The sequence below is a fragment of the Callithrix jacchus genome, chromosome 10 (genome assembly GCF_049354715.1).
Source record: "Callithrix jacchus isolate 240 chromosome 10, calJac240_pri, whole genome shotgun sequence".
In the NCBI taxonomy this organism is placed as follows: Eukaryota; Metazoa; Chordata; class Mammalia; order Primates; family Cebidae; genus Callithrix; species Callithrix jacchus.
This window is the reverse complement of record NC_133511.1, coordinates 98,201,199-98,215,314: the sequence shown is the minus strand read 5'-3', so window position 1 is coordinate 98,215,314 and position 14,116 is coordinate 98,201,199. Positions and strand designations below refer to the sequence as shown.

The window sequence follows — 14,116 nt, the reverse complement described above, 5'->3', positions numbered from 1 at the left end:
ATGAACTGAATACTACTGAACTGTATACTTGAAAACGGTTAGGATGGTAAATTTTATGTTACATATATTTTACTGTTTTAAAAAAAGGTACTGCACTGAAAATGTATTTAGATTATATTGTTCAGTGCTAAAGCCAAGTTGCAAAGGAGAATTTGTAACAAACATTTCTTTTTAAAACATAAAATAGGCCAGGTGCAGTGGCTCAGGCCTGTAATCCCAGCACTTCGGGAGGCTGAGGCAGCGGTCACCTGAGGTCAGGAGTTTGAGACCAGCCTGGCCAACATGGTGAAACCCTGTCTCTACTAAAAATACCAAAAATTAGCCGGGTGTAGTGGTGGGCACCTGAGTAGTCCCAGCTACTCAGGAGGCTGAGACAGGGGTATTGTTTGAATCTGGGAGGCGGAGGTTGCAGTGAGCCAGAAAAACACACCAAAAAACCTATAAAATATGTTATTAGGTTGGTACAAAAGCAACTGCTATTACTTTATTTTTTATTTCATTTTATTTTTTTTGAGACGGAGTTTCGCTCTTGTTACCCAGGCTGGAGTGCAATGGCGCGACCTCGGCTCACTGCAACCTCCGCCTCCTGGGTTCAGGCAATTCTCCTGCCTCAGCCTCCTGAGTAGCTGGGATTACAGGCACGCGCCACCATGCCCAGCTGATTTTTGTATTTTTAGTAGAGACAGGGTTTCGCCAGGTTGACCAGGATGGTCTCGATCTCTTGACCTCGTGATCCACCCGCCTCGGCCTCCCAAAGTGCTGGGATTACAGGCTTGAGCCACCGCGCCCGGCCTGCTATTACTTTAAGTGGCAAAAACCACAGTTGCTTTTACACCTGTCAAGTAGTATAAGCATAGAAAAAAATCTGGAGTTTTACATATCAAATTCATAATAGTGGTTATATTTGAAAAGTATGATTATGAGGACTTTCATTTTAGATAATATATCTTTCTATAATACTTGAATTCAAAAATAATTCATGTATTACTTTTGTAGGCAAAAAACAGGATAAAGTCCTTTTAAAGACCTTAGTCTCCATTATCAGCACATTTTCAGATGCTCTTATCACAATGAAAATGATTTTTTTTTTTTTGTTATGGAGTCTCACTCTGTTGCCAGGCTGGAGTGCAGTTTTGTGATCTCAGCTCCTGGCTGCAACCACCACCTCCTGGGTTCAAGCAATTCTCCCGCCTCAGCCTCCCGAGTAGCTGGGACTACAGGAGGGCACCACCACGCCCAGCTAATTTTTGTATATTTAGTAGAGATGGGGATTCACCATGCTGGCCAGCATGGTCTTTATCTCTTGACCTCATAATCTGCCTGCGTTGGCCAAGAAGCACTTGAAAAGGTGTTCAACGTTGACATTTTTTGAACAATACAGGTCAGTAGTTATGTAGAATTTAAATTTAACTTGCTATGAATTGAAAGCTATTCTTAATTTAGAAGACAAAGAGTCTTCTAATATATATGATAAAGAGCACTTTTTATTTTTTTGGAGGGATACAAAAACACTGCCCATTTTGCTAAAAAGATAAGTAAAATGATCATTATAATTAAAAAAGTACACGTGATCGCCACTTTGAGCTTGTTCATAGAATTTTAAAGTGTGAATAGGAAGAAATAATTATCAATTTCTAATAGCCTGCTTAGAATCTGCTGCTTTTTTCTTAGTAAGAATGTTTCTACGCCTACTCAGCCATGTTTACTGGAAAAACATCAGTACTTTTTGTTTCAATAGGGATGCTGAGCTTCTATTATGCAAACAATTATGGCTTTTATGAATCTTTTTGAAGCTTTATCAATGTGCTATTATCCTCAGTTGGTAACCATTTTATTTTGTTAACTTCTATTTAAAGCGTCAATAAAAATAGTTGAATTTAAAAGCCAGTTACACGGTTTCTATTTGGGTAGCCATGTGGATCTGTTCACTCTGTGGCTCAAAGTAAACTATAGGACTTCTAGTCTCTGGAAATAAAGTGAAGATACTGGTATCTGCCTCTTGCTTAAGAAATACTGAAAAATGAAGCTGGCATATGTGAAACTTCTTGTATTCTTTTGAAGGACTTTAGAAATAGCATCATTAGGTTATTTATGTAAATGTTAACTTAGGAGACCAAACAATTGTCACTGTCTAGAGAGGCTGGGAAGACATGACAGCTAAATGCAATGTGGTACTGTGACTGGATCCTGCAGCAGAAAGAAAATGCCAGTGGGAAAACTGGTGGAGTTTAGTTAATAGACATGAACCATTGTCATTTTCTGAGTTTTCATAATTCTACTATGGTAATATATTAACAATGTGCCAGGCGTGGTGGCTCACGCCTGTAATCCCAGCACTTTGGGAGGCCAAGACAGGCAGATCAGGAGGTCAGGAGTTTAAGACCACCCTGACCAACATGGTGAAACCCTGTGTCTACTAAAAATAAAAAAAATAAAAAATAAACTAGCCAGGCGTGGTGGCCTGCACCTGCAGTCCCAGCGACTCGGGAGGCCGAGGCAGGAGAACTGCTTGAACCCAGGAGGCAGAGGTTGCAGTGAGCCAAGACTGCACCACTGCACTCCCGCTTAGGGAATTTGTTTAAAAAAAATAAAGTAAAATAAAATAAAAAAATGTATATATATACACACACACACAATGTGGGAAACTGGGTGGGAACTCTCTTTAATACCTTTGCAATTTCCATATACATCTAAATTTCTTCCAAAATAAAAGGCTTATGTAAGAAAATAGGCAGCCATTTGCTTCACCCTTTTTTTTTTTTAAGAGACAGGGTTTCACCATGTTGGTCAGGCTGGTCTCGAACTCCTGACCTCAGGTGATCCACCCATCTCAGCCTCCCAATGTGCTGGGATTACAGGTGTGAGCCACTGCACCTGGCCCTGCTTGACCCATTTAAAAAATAACAATGTAGAATGTCTAGTAATGAATTAAATAATTTTACTTAGTACTTACCCTGGATGTTGTAGCCTGTTATACTTAGTGATGCAAAGATAGTAGCCAAGTAATCCAAAAATAACCAAAAATACTCCAGCAGCAATTAATCCAGTCAGAAGGCCCATAACATCAATTTTCTCTCTGTTGTCATCTTGAAATAAATCATTAAAATAACATAAATATAACAACTACATAGCATCACCTATGATTTCAACAAATTTAATCCTGGGTCTAAACACATTATATAGCATCTAATCATTGATGTTGACTTCTTTCAAGTCTTTGTGCTAGAGAATCTACCTAAAAAAATTTAAATGACACTTCTAAAAGCCCTAGTTATTGTTATTCTTTTATTTATTTAAAATAGGTAATTTTAAATGAATAATATTCAGCATTGAATGGGATAAACATATTTGCTCCTCAACTAGACATACTTTGGTATTAATCACTAAGATTATATTTATTAAGCAACTCAGGGTAGCTATGGGATATAACCTGCCATGGCGAGGAGCGTCCTACAGAATGGGAATGAAAAAATAGCTGGAAAATGAAAAATACACCCGACTAAAATGCAGCTGGAGATGATCAATACAGATTAGATAAAGGATCTCCCCTCTCTACAAGTTACTTAATTCGATCCAACAATCTTATCTAACAAAATGTTCCATCTACCTTTAATGGTTAAAAAAGAAAACAAGTTAACATAGTTTACATCTTGAAATGAATAGTATCTACTTTTATTCTATGCAAGTCTTGACATAGCTGAGCTGTTTAAAACAGCTTTAAACCCATTATCTCATTTCCCTAGTATCTCACCAAACTTGATTTTCAGTGCACAAAGAGATGAATCTGTCCTTTTCTGTCTGAGATAGGCCAGTGTATAGTTGAGAAATCTCCTTGCATTTATAAGATATGTATGTTGAGCAATAACCAAACTCAAAACAATAAAACTAAAATGTATTACAATAGAGAGAGGGTGAGAAAAGAATTAAATTTGATCAATTATTGTTTTACCTGATTTTGTGGTTGGTCCTTTAGCTGAATATTCCTGCCAAAATGCGTTCTAAAAAAAAAAGGTAAAATTCCCAAGTTTATTCAATATCTTTATTATCATTATTTGATTTGGTCTCAATGACCTGGGCTAGAGGTAGTAAACTCTTGGCAGGTATCGTAAGTAGAAGACCAGTTCATTCAAGCTGGAGAGTGTGACTCACTCTAATTAAAGCACTACCACCCATAACTGCCTCTGCTGTCTGTCTCTCTAATTGTCAAGGGATTACTGCCAGTCCCAGCTCTTTACTACTGTGCCTGCTATTTTCCCTTCACCTGACTGGAGCTCCCACTAAGGCACTGGGGGAAATTATTGCATTAGAGAATAGGTAAAAGTACCAAAGTCAGAAGTTGAGGCTGTGGACTCACTACCATGTTTGAACAGGAGACTGAATTTTTCTGTGGGTGATAAGCCCTCAGTTTGTCTCAGGACTTTTTTTTTTTTTTTTTTATTTTTAAGACAGGATTTCTCTGTAGCCCAAGCCAGAGTGCAGTGGTGTGATCATGACTCACTGCAGCCTTGACCTTCCATGCTCAGGCAATCCTCCCACCTCTGCCTCCTTAGTAGCTAGAACTACAGGCACATGCCACCACTCCCAGGTAATTTTTTCTTTTTTGTAGAGATGGGTTTCACCATGAAGCCCAGGCTGGTCTTGATTTCCTGGGCCCAAGCAATCCTCCCACCTCTGCCCTGCAAAGTGCTGGGATTACAAGTATGAGCCGCTGTGCCCTTCTGGAAGATCTTATTGAAAAGTATTTATTGATTTGGAAAGACATTCTTGAAACAATTTTAAGTTCAGTGCTACTTGAGAGAATAGAAATGAATTTTAAGGAACTATGATAAAATTAGAAAAGGTTTGTGAAAAACAGAATAAAATTCCAACAGGTACAACTACACAGTATATGCTTCGTTTTGCTCCTTAATAGACACAGCAACAGGTACAACTACACAATAGATACTTGTAGGGAATGGGAGAGTGGGCACAATGATATAAAAGTCAACTAGGTTCCATGACCACCTGCATTTGAAGGATGCCTAGGGAGGTTCTTATTGACCAAAAAGTAAAATGGGGCTCTTAGGAAAGGCAAAAAGGAGCTAGCATTATGAAATCTACAAAAGTAAAGAATTTAGGGCTGGGCGCTGCAGCTCATGCCTGTAATCCTTAGCACTTTGTCAGGCTGAGGCAGGCAGATTGTCTGAACTCAGGGGTTTGAGATCAGCTTGAGCAACATGGTGAAATCCTGTCTCTACTAAAATACAAAAAATTATCCAGGCATGGCAGCATGCACCTGTAGTCCTAGCTACAGGACTGATACAGGAGGCTGAGGCAGGAGAATTGCTTGAACCCGGGAGGTGGAGGTTGTAGCGGGCCGAGATTGCGCCACTGCACTCCAGCCTGGGCGACAGAGTAGACTCTGTCTCCAAAAAGAAAATAAAAAAGATAATTTGGGTTACTTAATGTTTCTGAAGACTGTGACAGATTATCACAGGCACAATGCCATCTGTTTTGTACCTTATCAAGATGAACAGAACTTGATTATATTCTAAGAAAGAACTTTTAAAAATGTTTCCCTTAAATTACACTGATAGACCAAACAATACATTTCTGAACACAAGGGCTATACATTTTGTATCCTCAGTGCCAAGGACAACACCTGGCACATAGCAGACTGTCAGTTAATACTTGAAATATAAATATGGGTAATCAAGTAGGTAAGGTCACCGATAGGACAAATTACTTAGTCATAAATGATTGAAGCCTGAGTTAGAGCACTAACCACAAAATCTTGGAGTTAAATTCATTCTGCCCCATGATGAATTTTAAATATAATAAACATTAAACACACAAAATCACAACAGTCAATAATTTACTAATTACTATAAACCCCATTATTCGGGTGTAGAGCCAAGTCTAAACAGGTTAATTACCATTTTAAGGAAGTAGAAAGAGATGTCAGGTACATAACCTTGATTTTGTTTAAAGTGTAAAATTTCTAATAACTGAAAGTGCCACTTTCTTTCTTTCTTTCTTTCTTTCTTTTTTTTTTATTTGAGACGGAGTTTCGCTCTCGTTACCCAGGCTGGAGTGCAATGGCGCGATCTCTGCTCACCGCAACCTCCACCTCCTGGGTTCAGGCAATTCTCCTGCCTCAGCCTCCTGAGTAGCTGGGATTACAGGCACGCGCCACCATGCCCAGCTAATTTTTTGTATTTTTAGTAGAGACGGGGTTTTACCATGTTGACCAGGATGGTCTCGATCTCTTGACCTTGTGATCCACCCGCCTCGGCCTCCCAAAGTGCTGGGATTACAGGCTTGAGCCACCGCGCCCGGCCCGAAAGTGCCACTTTCTTAAGTACAATTGAACGATTCCAGATAATTAACATAATCAACCACATTACCGTTTTATCTTCATCCACAAAAATCTCTCTGGCTTCCTCATAATTGCAAAGTTCCTCATTGCACTCTCTTTCTAGGTCACCAGGAGTGAAGAGCTCCAAATCAAATCTGTTATACAGGAGGCGTCTATGTATGAAAAAGTTCGCTTCTTCTTTTGATGTAAACACTAATAAAGTAATGAAAAAGACTTAAACGTTGATCAAAAATATTTTAAAAATTCCTGTTTTAATTGTGGAAAAAGTGAATAATCCTCTTGATGTGGTTAAATTATACAAAAGTTTTTTTGTAAAGCTTTAAAATCTAACCAAAAAATAGAAAAATCATCAGTGAAGATAATTTCCTATAAACATGAAATATAAAATTAGCATAATTCTGCTGGAATTATGTCCAAAATTACTAGTATAAATAACAATTATTTAAATATCTTTTTCTCTCCAGATAGTTATTTTCCCAATAATTGATAGATCAGACTGTTCTGTTTCTAAAGAATTGGTTCTCGATTATCTTGACTGAGAAAAATTAGTGGGGCATTTTGGACAGCATATTGAACTGAGAGTTAAAAGACAGATTTTTGGTTTTAATTTAGCTTAAGCTATCAGTTGTATATTCTAAGATAAGTCACTTACATTCTTTGGGCTGCCATTTCCTCATTTATAAAACCGGGAATTAAATTAAATAATCACTAAGATCTCTTTAAGTTCTTAATTTTGTTGTTGTTGTTGTTTTTTGAGATGGAGTCTCACTCTGTCGCCCAGGCTGAAATACAATGGCACGGTCTCAGCTCCACCTCCCAAGTTCAAGTGATTCTCCTGCCTTAGCCTCCCAAGTAGCTGGGACTACAGGCATGTGCCACCACACGTGGCTAATTTTTGTATTTTTAGTAGAGACGGGGTTTCACTGTTTTGGCCGTGCTGGTCTCGAACTCCTGACTTCGTGATCCACTCGCCTTGTCTTCTCAAAGTGCTGGGATTACAGGCATGAACCACTACACCTGGCCAAGTTCTTAAATTACAAATTAATGCTTATACATTACAGGTGCTGTATTCAAGTTTATGCTAAAAGTTATAAAATTATAACCTTCTAAATTAGTGAAAATATAAGCTAATTATAAGATTTAACTAAAGACATTCAGTTATTTCCAACGTAGTAGCTCCCTCTACTGTACTCCCCAAATATGTGTCTCTAATGTTTTATGTTTCCTTGACATTTGACGGGAAGGTAAATGGTAAACACTACAAGGTTCAGAACAGGTTGACACAAAACCAAAGCATCCAACCATGGTAGTATTTTCAAAACCCACAAACTTTAAACTTGTTCTGGTGTCACACAAACAAAGCTTAAGAGATTTTGCTCCAGATCATATTACTAAGACTGGAATTCCGAAAGTGAGAACTACATCACAATGCTTAAAGGAGTTTAAAAGTGCGGATACTTTTCACTGCTCACCATTACTAAAGAAAGAATATATTAAAATAGGCGATTGAAAGACTGCTCATGAGAGATTATAGCTGGAAAACTCATACTGATTTGTGAGTGACCTCAAGTCGCACATTTATTTTTGCCCCCTTAAGAACAGTCACATCTTGTCCAAGATATTTTTTCTATAAATGAATTATCTTTCCAAACAGGTCTGAATATTCTAGAGCTATTTTGTCTAATGCAGTAACCACTAGCCACAGAAGGCTGGGAGTGGTCGCTCATGCCTGTAATCCCAGCAGACTAAGGCAGGCGGATCACTTGAGCCCAGGAGCTGGAGACCAGCCTGGGCAACATAGTGAAACCCCATCTCTACAAAATATACAAAAATTAGGCTGGTGTGGTGATGAACGCCTGTAGTCCCAGCTACTTGGGAGGCTGAGGTGGAAGGATAACTTGAGTCCAGGAGGTAGAGGTTGCAGTGATCTGAGATCATGCCACTATCCTCTAGCTTGGGCAACAGAGCAAGATCCTATCTCTAAATAAATAAATAAGAACTGTGGCTTGTCTGAATTGAAATGTGCAGTAAGTATAAGATACACACAAGGATTTCAAAAACTTGGTGTAGAAAAGAAAAAGGTGAAATGTCTCCATAATGTTTTATATTGCTTATATTTTAAAATGGTGATATTTTGTGTACTAGATTAAATGATATACATTCTTAAAATTAATTTCATCTATTATTTTTTACTTTTTAAAATGTGGCTATTAGAAAATTTTAAATTATTTATGTAGCTCACACTATATTTTGGGGGAGCAGCACTATTCTACAGTGTCCATTTCTATGTTTTAAATAACAAATATGGGCTATTCAAACCAAATGGGAAGCTACAATGGGATAATTGGTGATGGTTGTTTTGAAAAGTATTCTAAAAGGTAGATAGAGGGGATAGTGTGATGAAATATTTCTATTCTGTTTCCTCCTTTGTTTTATTGTAGATTTTATATGATCACAAATGGAGATAGCAAGAAAAAAATTTCCAAGCCTCCATCTCCCCTCACTGGGATTCCTACAATGGTCTTCCAAGGGTCTCCTTGCTGCTCTATAGTCTGTTTTTAACGTAACAGCCAAAGAGAGCCCTTTAAAAGATAAGATAGACTTTGTTCCTACTTTGCTTTTAAAAAACCTTCTAACAGCAATTCTACTGCCTGCAGAGTAAAAGCCAAAATCATTACAATGGCTTACATGACCCTCTTCCTTCTGGTCCCTAAGCCCTTACCCCTTTAACCTCATCTCTTACCACTTTCCCTGTGTATTCTGTTGTAGCTATGCTGGCTTCCAACACACCTGGTTCTCTCTGGCCTTTGGATTTATTGTTCTGAACAGAACTTCCTTAGTTCAGTTTGCTCTCTCACATCCTTCAGGATTTTGTTCAATGCTACCTTCCATAGCTTGTGATGTCCTTGAGAGTGTCTTTTATTTATTTATTTATTTTTATGTTTATGTTTTAAATAAAATTCACTCTGTCATCCAGGCTGGAGTGCAGTGGCACAATCTCAGCTCACTGCAGCCTCCATCTCCCCAGTAGTTAGGATTACAGGCATGTGCCACTATGCTGGGCTATTTTTGTATATTTGGTAGAGACGGGGCTACACCACGTTGGCCAGGCTGGTCTTGAATTCCTGACCATCTGCCTTGACCTCCCAAAGTGCTAGGATTACAGGCATGAACCACCGTGTCTGGTGAAAGTGTCTTTTATCCTTGTGTCATGTGAATGAATGATTGCACTCACAATTATATTAGGGAAGAGCATCTGAGTATGGAACCTTGAAGGGGAACCTTCTAAGTGGACTGACATATATGGTGCAGCTTGGGAGGGACTAAAAATGATCCTCTTCCAAAATCTCTCCCTATTCCTCTAGCTAGCCTATCCAGTTGTCTAGAATTCTGTCATCAGAGTTTGATTTTTTTGGGTTAATGAATTGTTCTATCTCAACACACACAACTGTGTTAATCATTGATAAAGTCAGTTCAGAGTTTTACTGTTAACAGATCCTTCCCAAATGAAAATGAGCTGAGAACAGGATCTGATGAGAAGGGATAAGAGACAGGAACGTGTGGGGACATGGATCCAGAGTATTGGCACTGGCCGAGGAAGCACCGTGACTAGTCAGGGAGAAGGATGCTAAGAGCCAGAGGCTTTTTTTTTTCTATTTTCTGGTTTTACTAGGTTAGGCTTTTAAAATATAGGCAGGAAAACAAACTGTTAATGAGAAGCCTAAAAACTATGGACTTCTAGGTTAGCAAGCCCCAAACCTAATCTCTTAACTAGCTGCTTTTATCTAGACAACTAGACCATCTGAAAGTCAAAAAGGACCTCAGAGATGATTTTACACCCCACTCCCATCACTTTTACAGATGAAGACATTCAAGCCCAATTAATTTATCTTGCTCAGGGTCTCACAAGTCCAGACTAGATCCTGGACTCCCCGTTCACCTTTCCAGGAAGAACATGTAATTATGCTCTTTATAATCGCTACACAGCTTCCTGTAGAGAAAAGTCACTCACTGATTTTCAGAAGCTGAAATAGGTTTTCCATTCAATTAACCACAAACAAGGTCTTACATATATACTTATTAAAGAAAACTCACAGAAATCAAGTTGTATAAATTGCAGTTAAAGAACATAAAAAACCAGACCAGGTGCGGTGGCTCAAGCCTGTAATCCCAGCACTTTGGGAGGCCAAGGAGGGTGGATCACGAGGTCAAGAGATCGAGACCATCCTGGTCGACATGGTGAAACCCCGTCTCTACTAAAAATACAAAAAATCAGCTGGGCCTGGTGGCGCGTGCCTGTAATCCCAGCTACTCAGAAGGCTGAGGCAGGAGAATTGCCTGAACCCAGGAGGCGGAGGTTGCAGTGAGCTGAGATCGCGCCATTGCACTCCAGCCTGGGTAACGAGCGAAACTCCGTCTCAAAAAAAAAAAAAAAAAGAACATAAAAAAACCACAATCTTGCCAAATATACCACAAATTAAACTAAAGTATATTTTAGTGCTTCTATGATTGATTGGGGTATGTCATTTCAAATACTGCACTTTCTCACTGACATCTGTACCACGCGGCTCCGGGCTCCAGGGACGTTTTCGTGCTTACCTTCTCCCACATTCGTAGAAGCTTTTGGGCCTCTTGTGCAATGAGGAAACAAGGTAACTGTGGGCAGTTGGCTGAGTAGAACCAGAAGTGTAAACATAGTCTGGCAACTGTCAAACAAACTAAAACAAACAAAAAACATAGTTAAAAAAAAAAAAAAAAAGCCCCTGGCTCAGCACTCTGAGTTTCTGTGGAACTGAATCACCAACCTGTTGTACTCAATCAAAGCCTCGACGCTAGAGAGCCCAGCGCGCGGTTTCGGTTGCAGGGACTCCAGGCGCGCCCAGAAAGCTGCCCCGAGAGCGCCTGGGACAAATGCCGCGCCCCGGGACCCTGCCGAGGGCTGATCCGGGATCTGTCGCTGCGGGAAACCCTCGGCTATGTGTTCGAATACAACCCAGTCCGCCGAGGTGGCCTCCACCGATGTGCCCCCCCTCCCAGTAACCCCCTCCCCGCCGAGTCCCCTAGCCAGGCCCCGCACCTGTGTACCCCCGCACATGTTCCAGCAGCCGCCGTGCCAGAGTCTCGTCCTGGGGTGGTTCCTTTGGCCGTCAGGCTGTCGGTCTCCGGCGCTCTCAAACCTCGGCGACGCTCCGGGCTTCTCTCTCCCCAGGGTCTGGGTGGCCCTCGCGCGCAAACCGGGGACGCGTCTGGGGTCCGCAGAAGGGCGCCCGGGGAACACGCGCCGCGCGAGGTCCTGTCTCGGTACTGGGAGGCGGCCGACGGAGGAAGGGAGGAGACGGCTAGCTGGGGACACCTGGTCGCGCCCCTCCTCCCGGGGGCCGGCCTACCTGCGGCCAGCTGGCGGGCAGTGGGCCGGCGTCTCCTTGGAGTCCGCGCTGCGCTCTCAGCCGCCTCAGCCCCGGGCTGGCCAGGCAGCCAGCCGCCAGTTCTGGCCTCGCCTTGGTGGCGCTGGTGGCTGCTTTTCGATTTGTGTCTGCACCCGGCATTCTTAATGCTCCTAATCCAGAGAGCGTTTCGGTTCTCAGTCCTAAGCAGAGCGCCCTCGGCGCGTCCAGGGCTTTTCGTTTTGGATCTCGCTAGGCCAGGGGTCCTGCGGTTACCTTAGGCCAACTGTTTTCAAAAGAGTGATCCGGGGACAAGGACAAGATATTCATCAGACAAAATACCCTTTATTCGTGATAAGAAACGGAAATGGCCTTAAAATTAATTTATTTCATTGGTCCTCCAATGGTGGTCCGCCAGTTCTGTGATGTCTCCAAGATCTTTTCCAGGGGTCTCTCAGGTCAAAACTATTTCCATTATGGTAACAACATGATTTGCCATTTTCACTTTCATTCTCTCAAGTGTACAGTGGAAATTTCCAGGGGCTATTTTACATGTAATAGTCATCACTCTGCTAACAGAATACCTATGTGTGTGTGCTTGTATTTTCTAGTATTTTCCATGGCAGTATGCTTAAAGTATCAGTATGTACCTTTTATAGAGATTTATGTAGATTTACAGAGATTAATAAAATTTGTTCTCTACTTCTGAACGTAATGTTTTTTTTTTTTTCTTTTTCAGAGTAGGGGTTTCTTTTTCAGCCTAGGGGTTTGTTGCCTAGGCTGGCTCCTTGAACTCCTGGGCTCAAGAGATCCTCCAGTCTCATCCTCCAGAGTAGCTGGGACTAAAGGTGTCCACTATCTCTCTTGGCTACTGCTTTTGTATTTTGATTAGTTTTCTTTGTTCATATCTACTAGGATAGCTATAACCTCATTATTCTCAAATAATTATCTTGAAATCTTGATCTTTTCTGTGAGTCAATGCATAAACATAACAAAAAGTGTGCTTTGTTGTCTTGATTTCAAAAATATTTTGAAAATTTCTCAGTTTTAATGTTAGATAATAAATATCATTAGAAGCAATTCACTTAAGTGAAAACTCTCTGGCATCCTTGATAACGTAAGTGTGTAAAAAGGTCTTGATCAAAGACTTCAAGAACTGCTGCATCAAGTAATGAAGGCAGCAGGTGGACAGAGGACCTGTGCCAGGTGATGGTCACATCCTTCTTTATACAAAGAACATGCTTAACAATTCTTTGAAACACTATTTATGCTTTGGTCAAAGTGGCCTGGCACTTGCTGGGGGGCAAGGGAAACATTTTTCCCCCCTTCAAATTTTTTTTTTCTCCTTGAGACAGAATCTCGCTCTGTCTCCCAGGCTGGAGTGCAGTGGTGCAATCTCGGCCCACTACAACCTCCGCTTCAACTGATTCTCCTGCCTCAGCCTCCTGAGTAGCTAGGATTATAGGCATCCACTACCATGCCAGGCTAAATTTTTCTACATTTAGTAGAGACGGGGTTTCACTATATTGACCAGGCTGTTCACAAACTCCTGACCTCAGGTGATCTGCCCACCTTGGCCTCCCAAAGTGCTGGGATTATAGGTATGAGCCACTGCGCCTGGCCTCAAATTTCTGATTAATTCAATTTTTACCAAATTCTGTTTTTCTCCTCCCAAAGGATATTGTCTATTTTAGACAATATTTTATGTTAAATATATTTGATTATTATATTTTATTATGATTATTGATAATCAACTGAATTATTCTTAAGTTTTCTGCAGAAATTTTGTTTTCACCAATTCCTTCTAGGCAGTGCTTTTCCTCTCCCTTCTTCCAGTCCCTTCCTCTGCACTCTCCATTTGTCTACCTCGTGGTCTAAACTGTTTGTATGTTGGAGTCTTCTCTCCCTCTTATTCAAGCAATTGGAATCAGACAATGAATAGGCCCAGACATGGTTTATTGTGGTTGAACACAAGAATAGGAAACATCTTCACTAGAACACCCATTTTCCTGTTTATTCCTTGAGTCAACCTACAGCACTGAGCCCTCCTGGTGGGGAGATGGACACCATGTGTTCTGGAGAAGAATTTAATCTGGCTGAGACCTAGATCTGAGAATGTGGGCCTGTGACGTTCTTATCAAGTGCAAGAACTGACTTACTCATTTTTTCATCCTCCACAGTACCAGGGGAGTGCTTTCTACATTGTTCATGTTCAATACATTTTCACTGAGTGGAAGCAATTTATTTTCAGGTAGGAAAAGTACTTCATTTCCCACTACTTTGGGGAGAGGCCAATGGTCAAATGCCTCATGCTATGCAATCAGCAGCTGTGAACTTTGATGACATTCCTTTGTAGAATGAGTCCACCCACATA

The 14,116-nt window shown here is 40.8% G+C and overlaps 1 protein-coding gene across 2 annotated transcripts in view; it reads right to left on the bottom strand.

The window, feature by feature from the left end:
* The window catches only part of PRRG4 (proline rich and Gla domain 4), a 49,119-nt gene extending 37,441 nt beyond the window's left edge, over positions 1–11,678 (bottom strand). For both annotated transcript variants that reach the window (XM_017977994.4, XM_009007884.5), the window contains exons 1-5: positions 11,436–11,678; positions 10,958–11,076; positions 6,387–6,550; positions 3,950–3,998; positions 2,954–3,086 (exon numbers count right to left, since the gene is read on the bottom strand). In XM_017977994.4, the coding sequence (XP_017833483.3) occupies positions 2,954–3,086; positions 3,950–3,998; positions 6,387–6,550; positions 10,958–11,054 (443 nt within the window). In that variant the 5' untranslated portion in view covers positions 11,055–11,076; positions 11,436–11,678. The remainder of the gene's footprint in view (positions 1–2,953; positions 3,087–3,949; positions 3,999–6,386; positions 6,551–10,957; positions 11,077–11,435) is intronic.
* Positions 11,679–14,116: the final 2,438 nt, after the last annotated feature.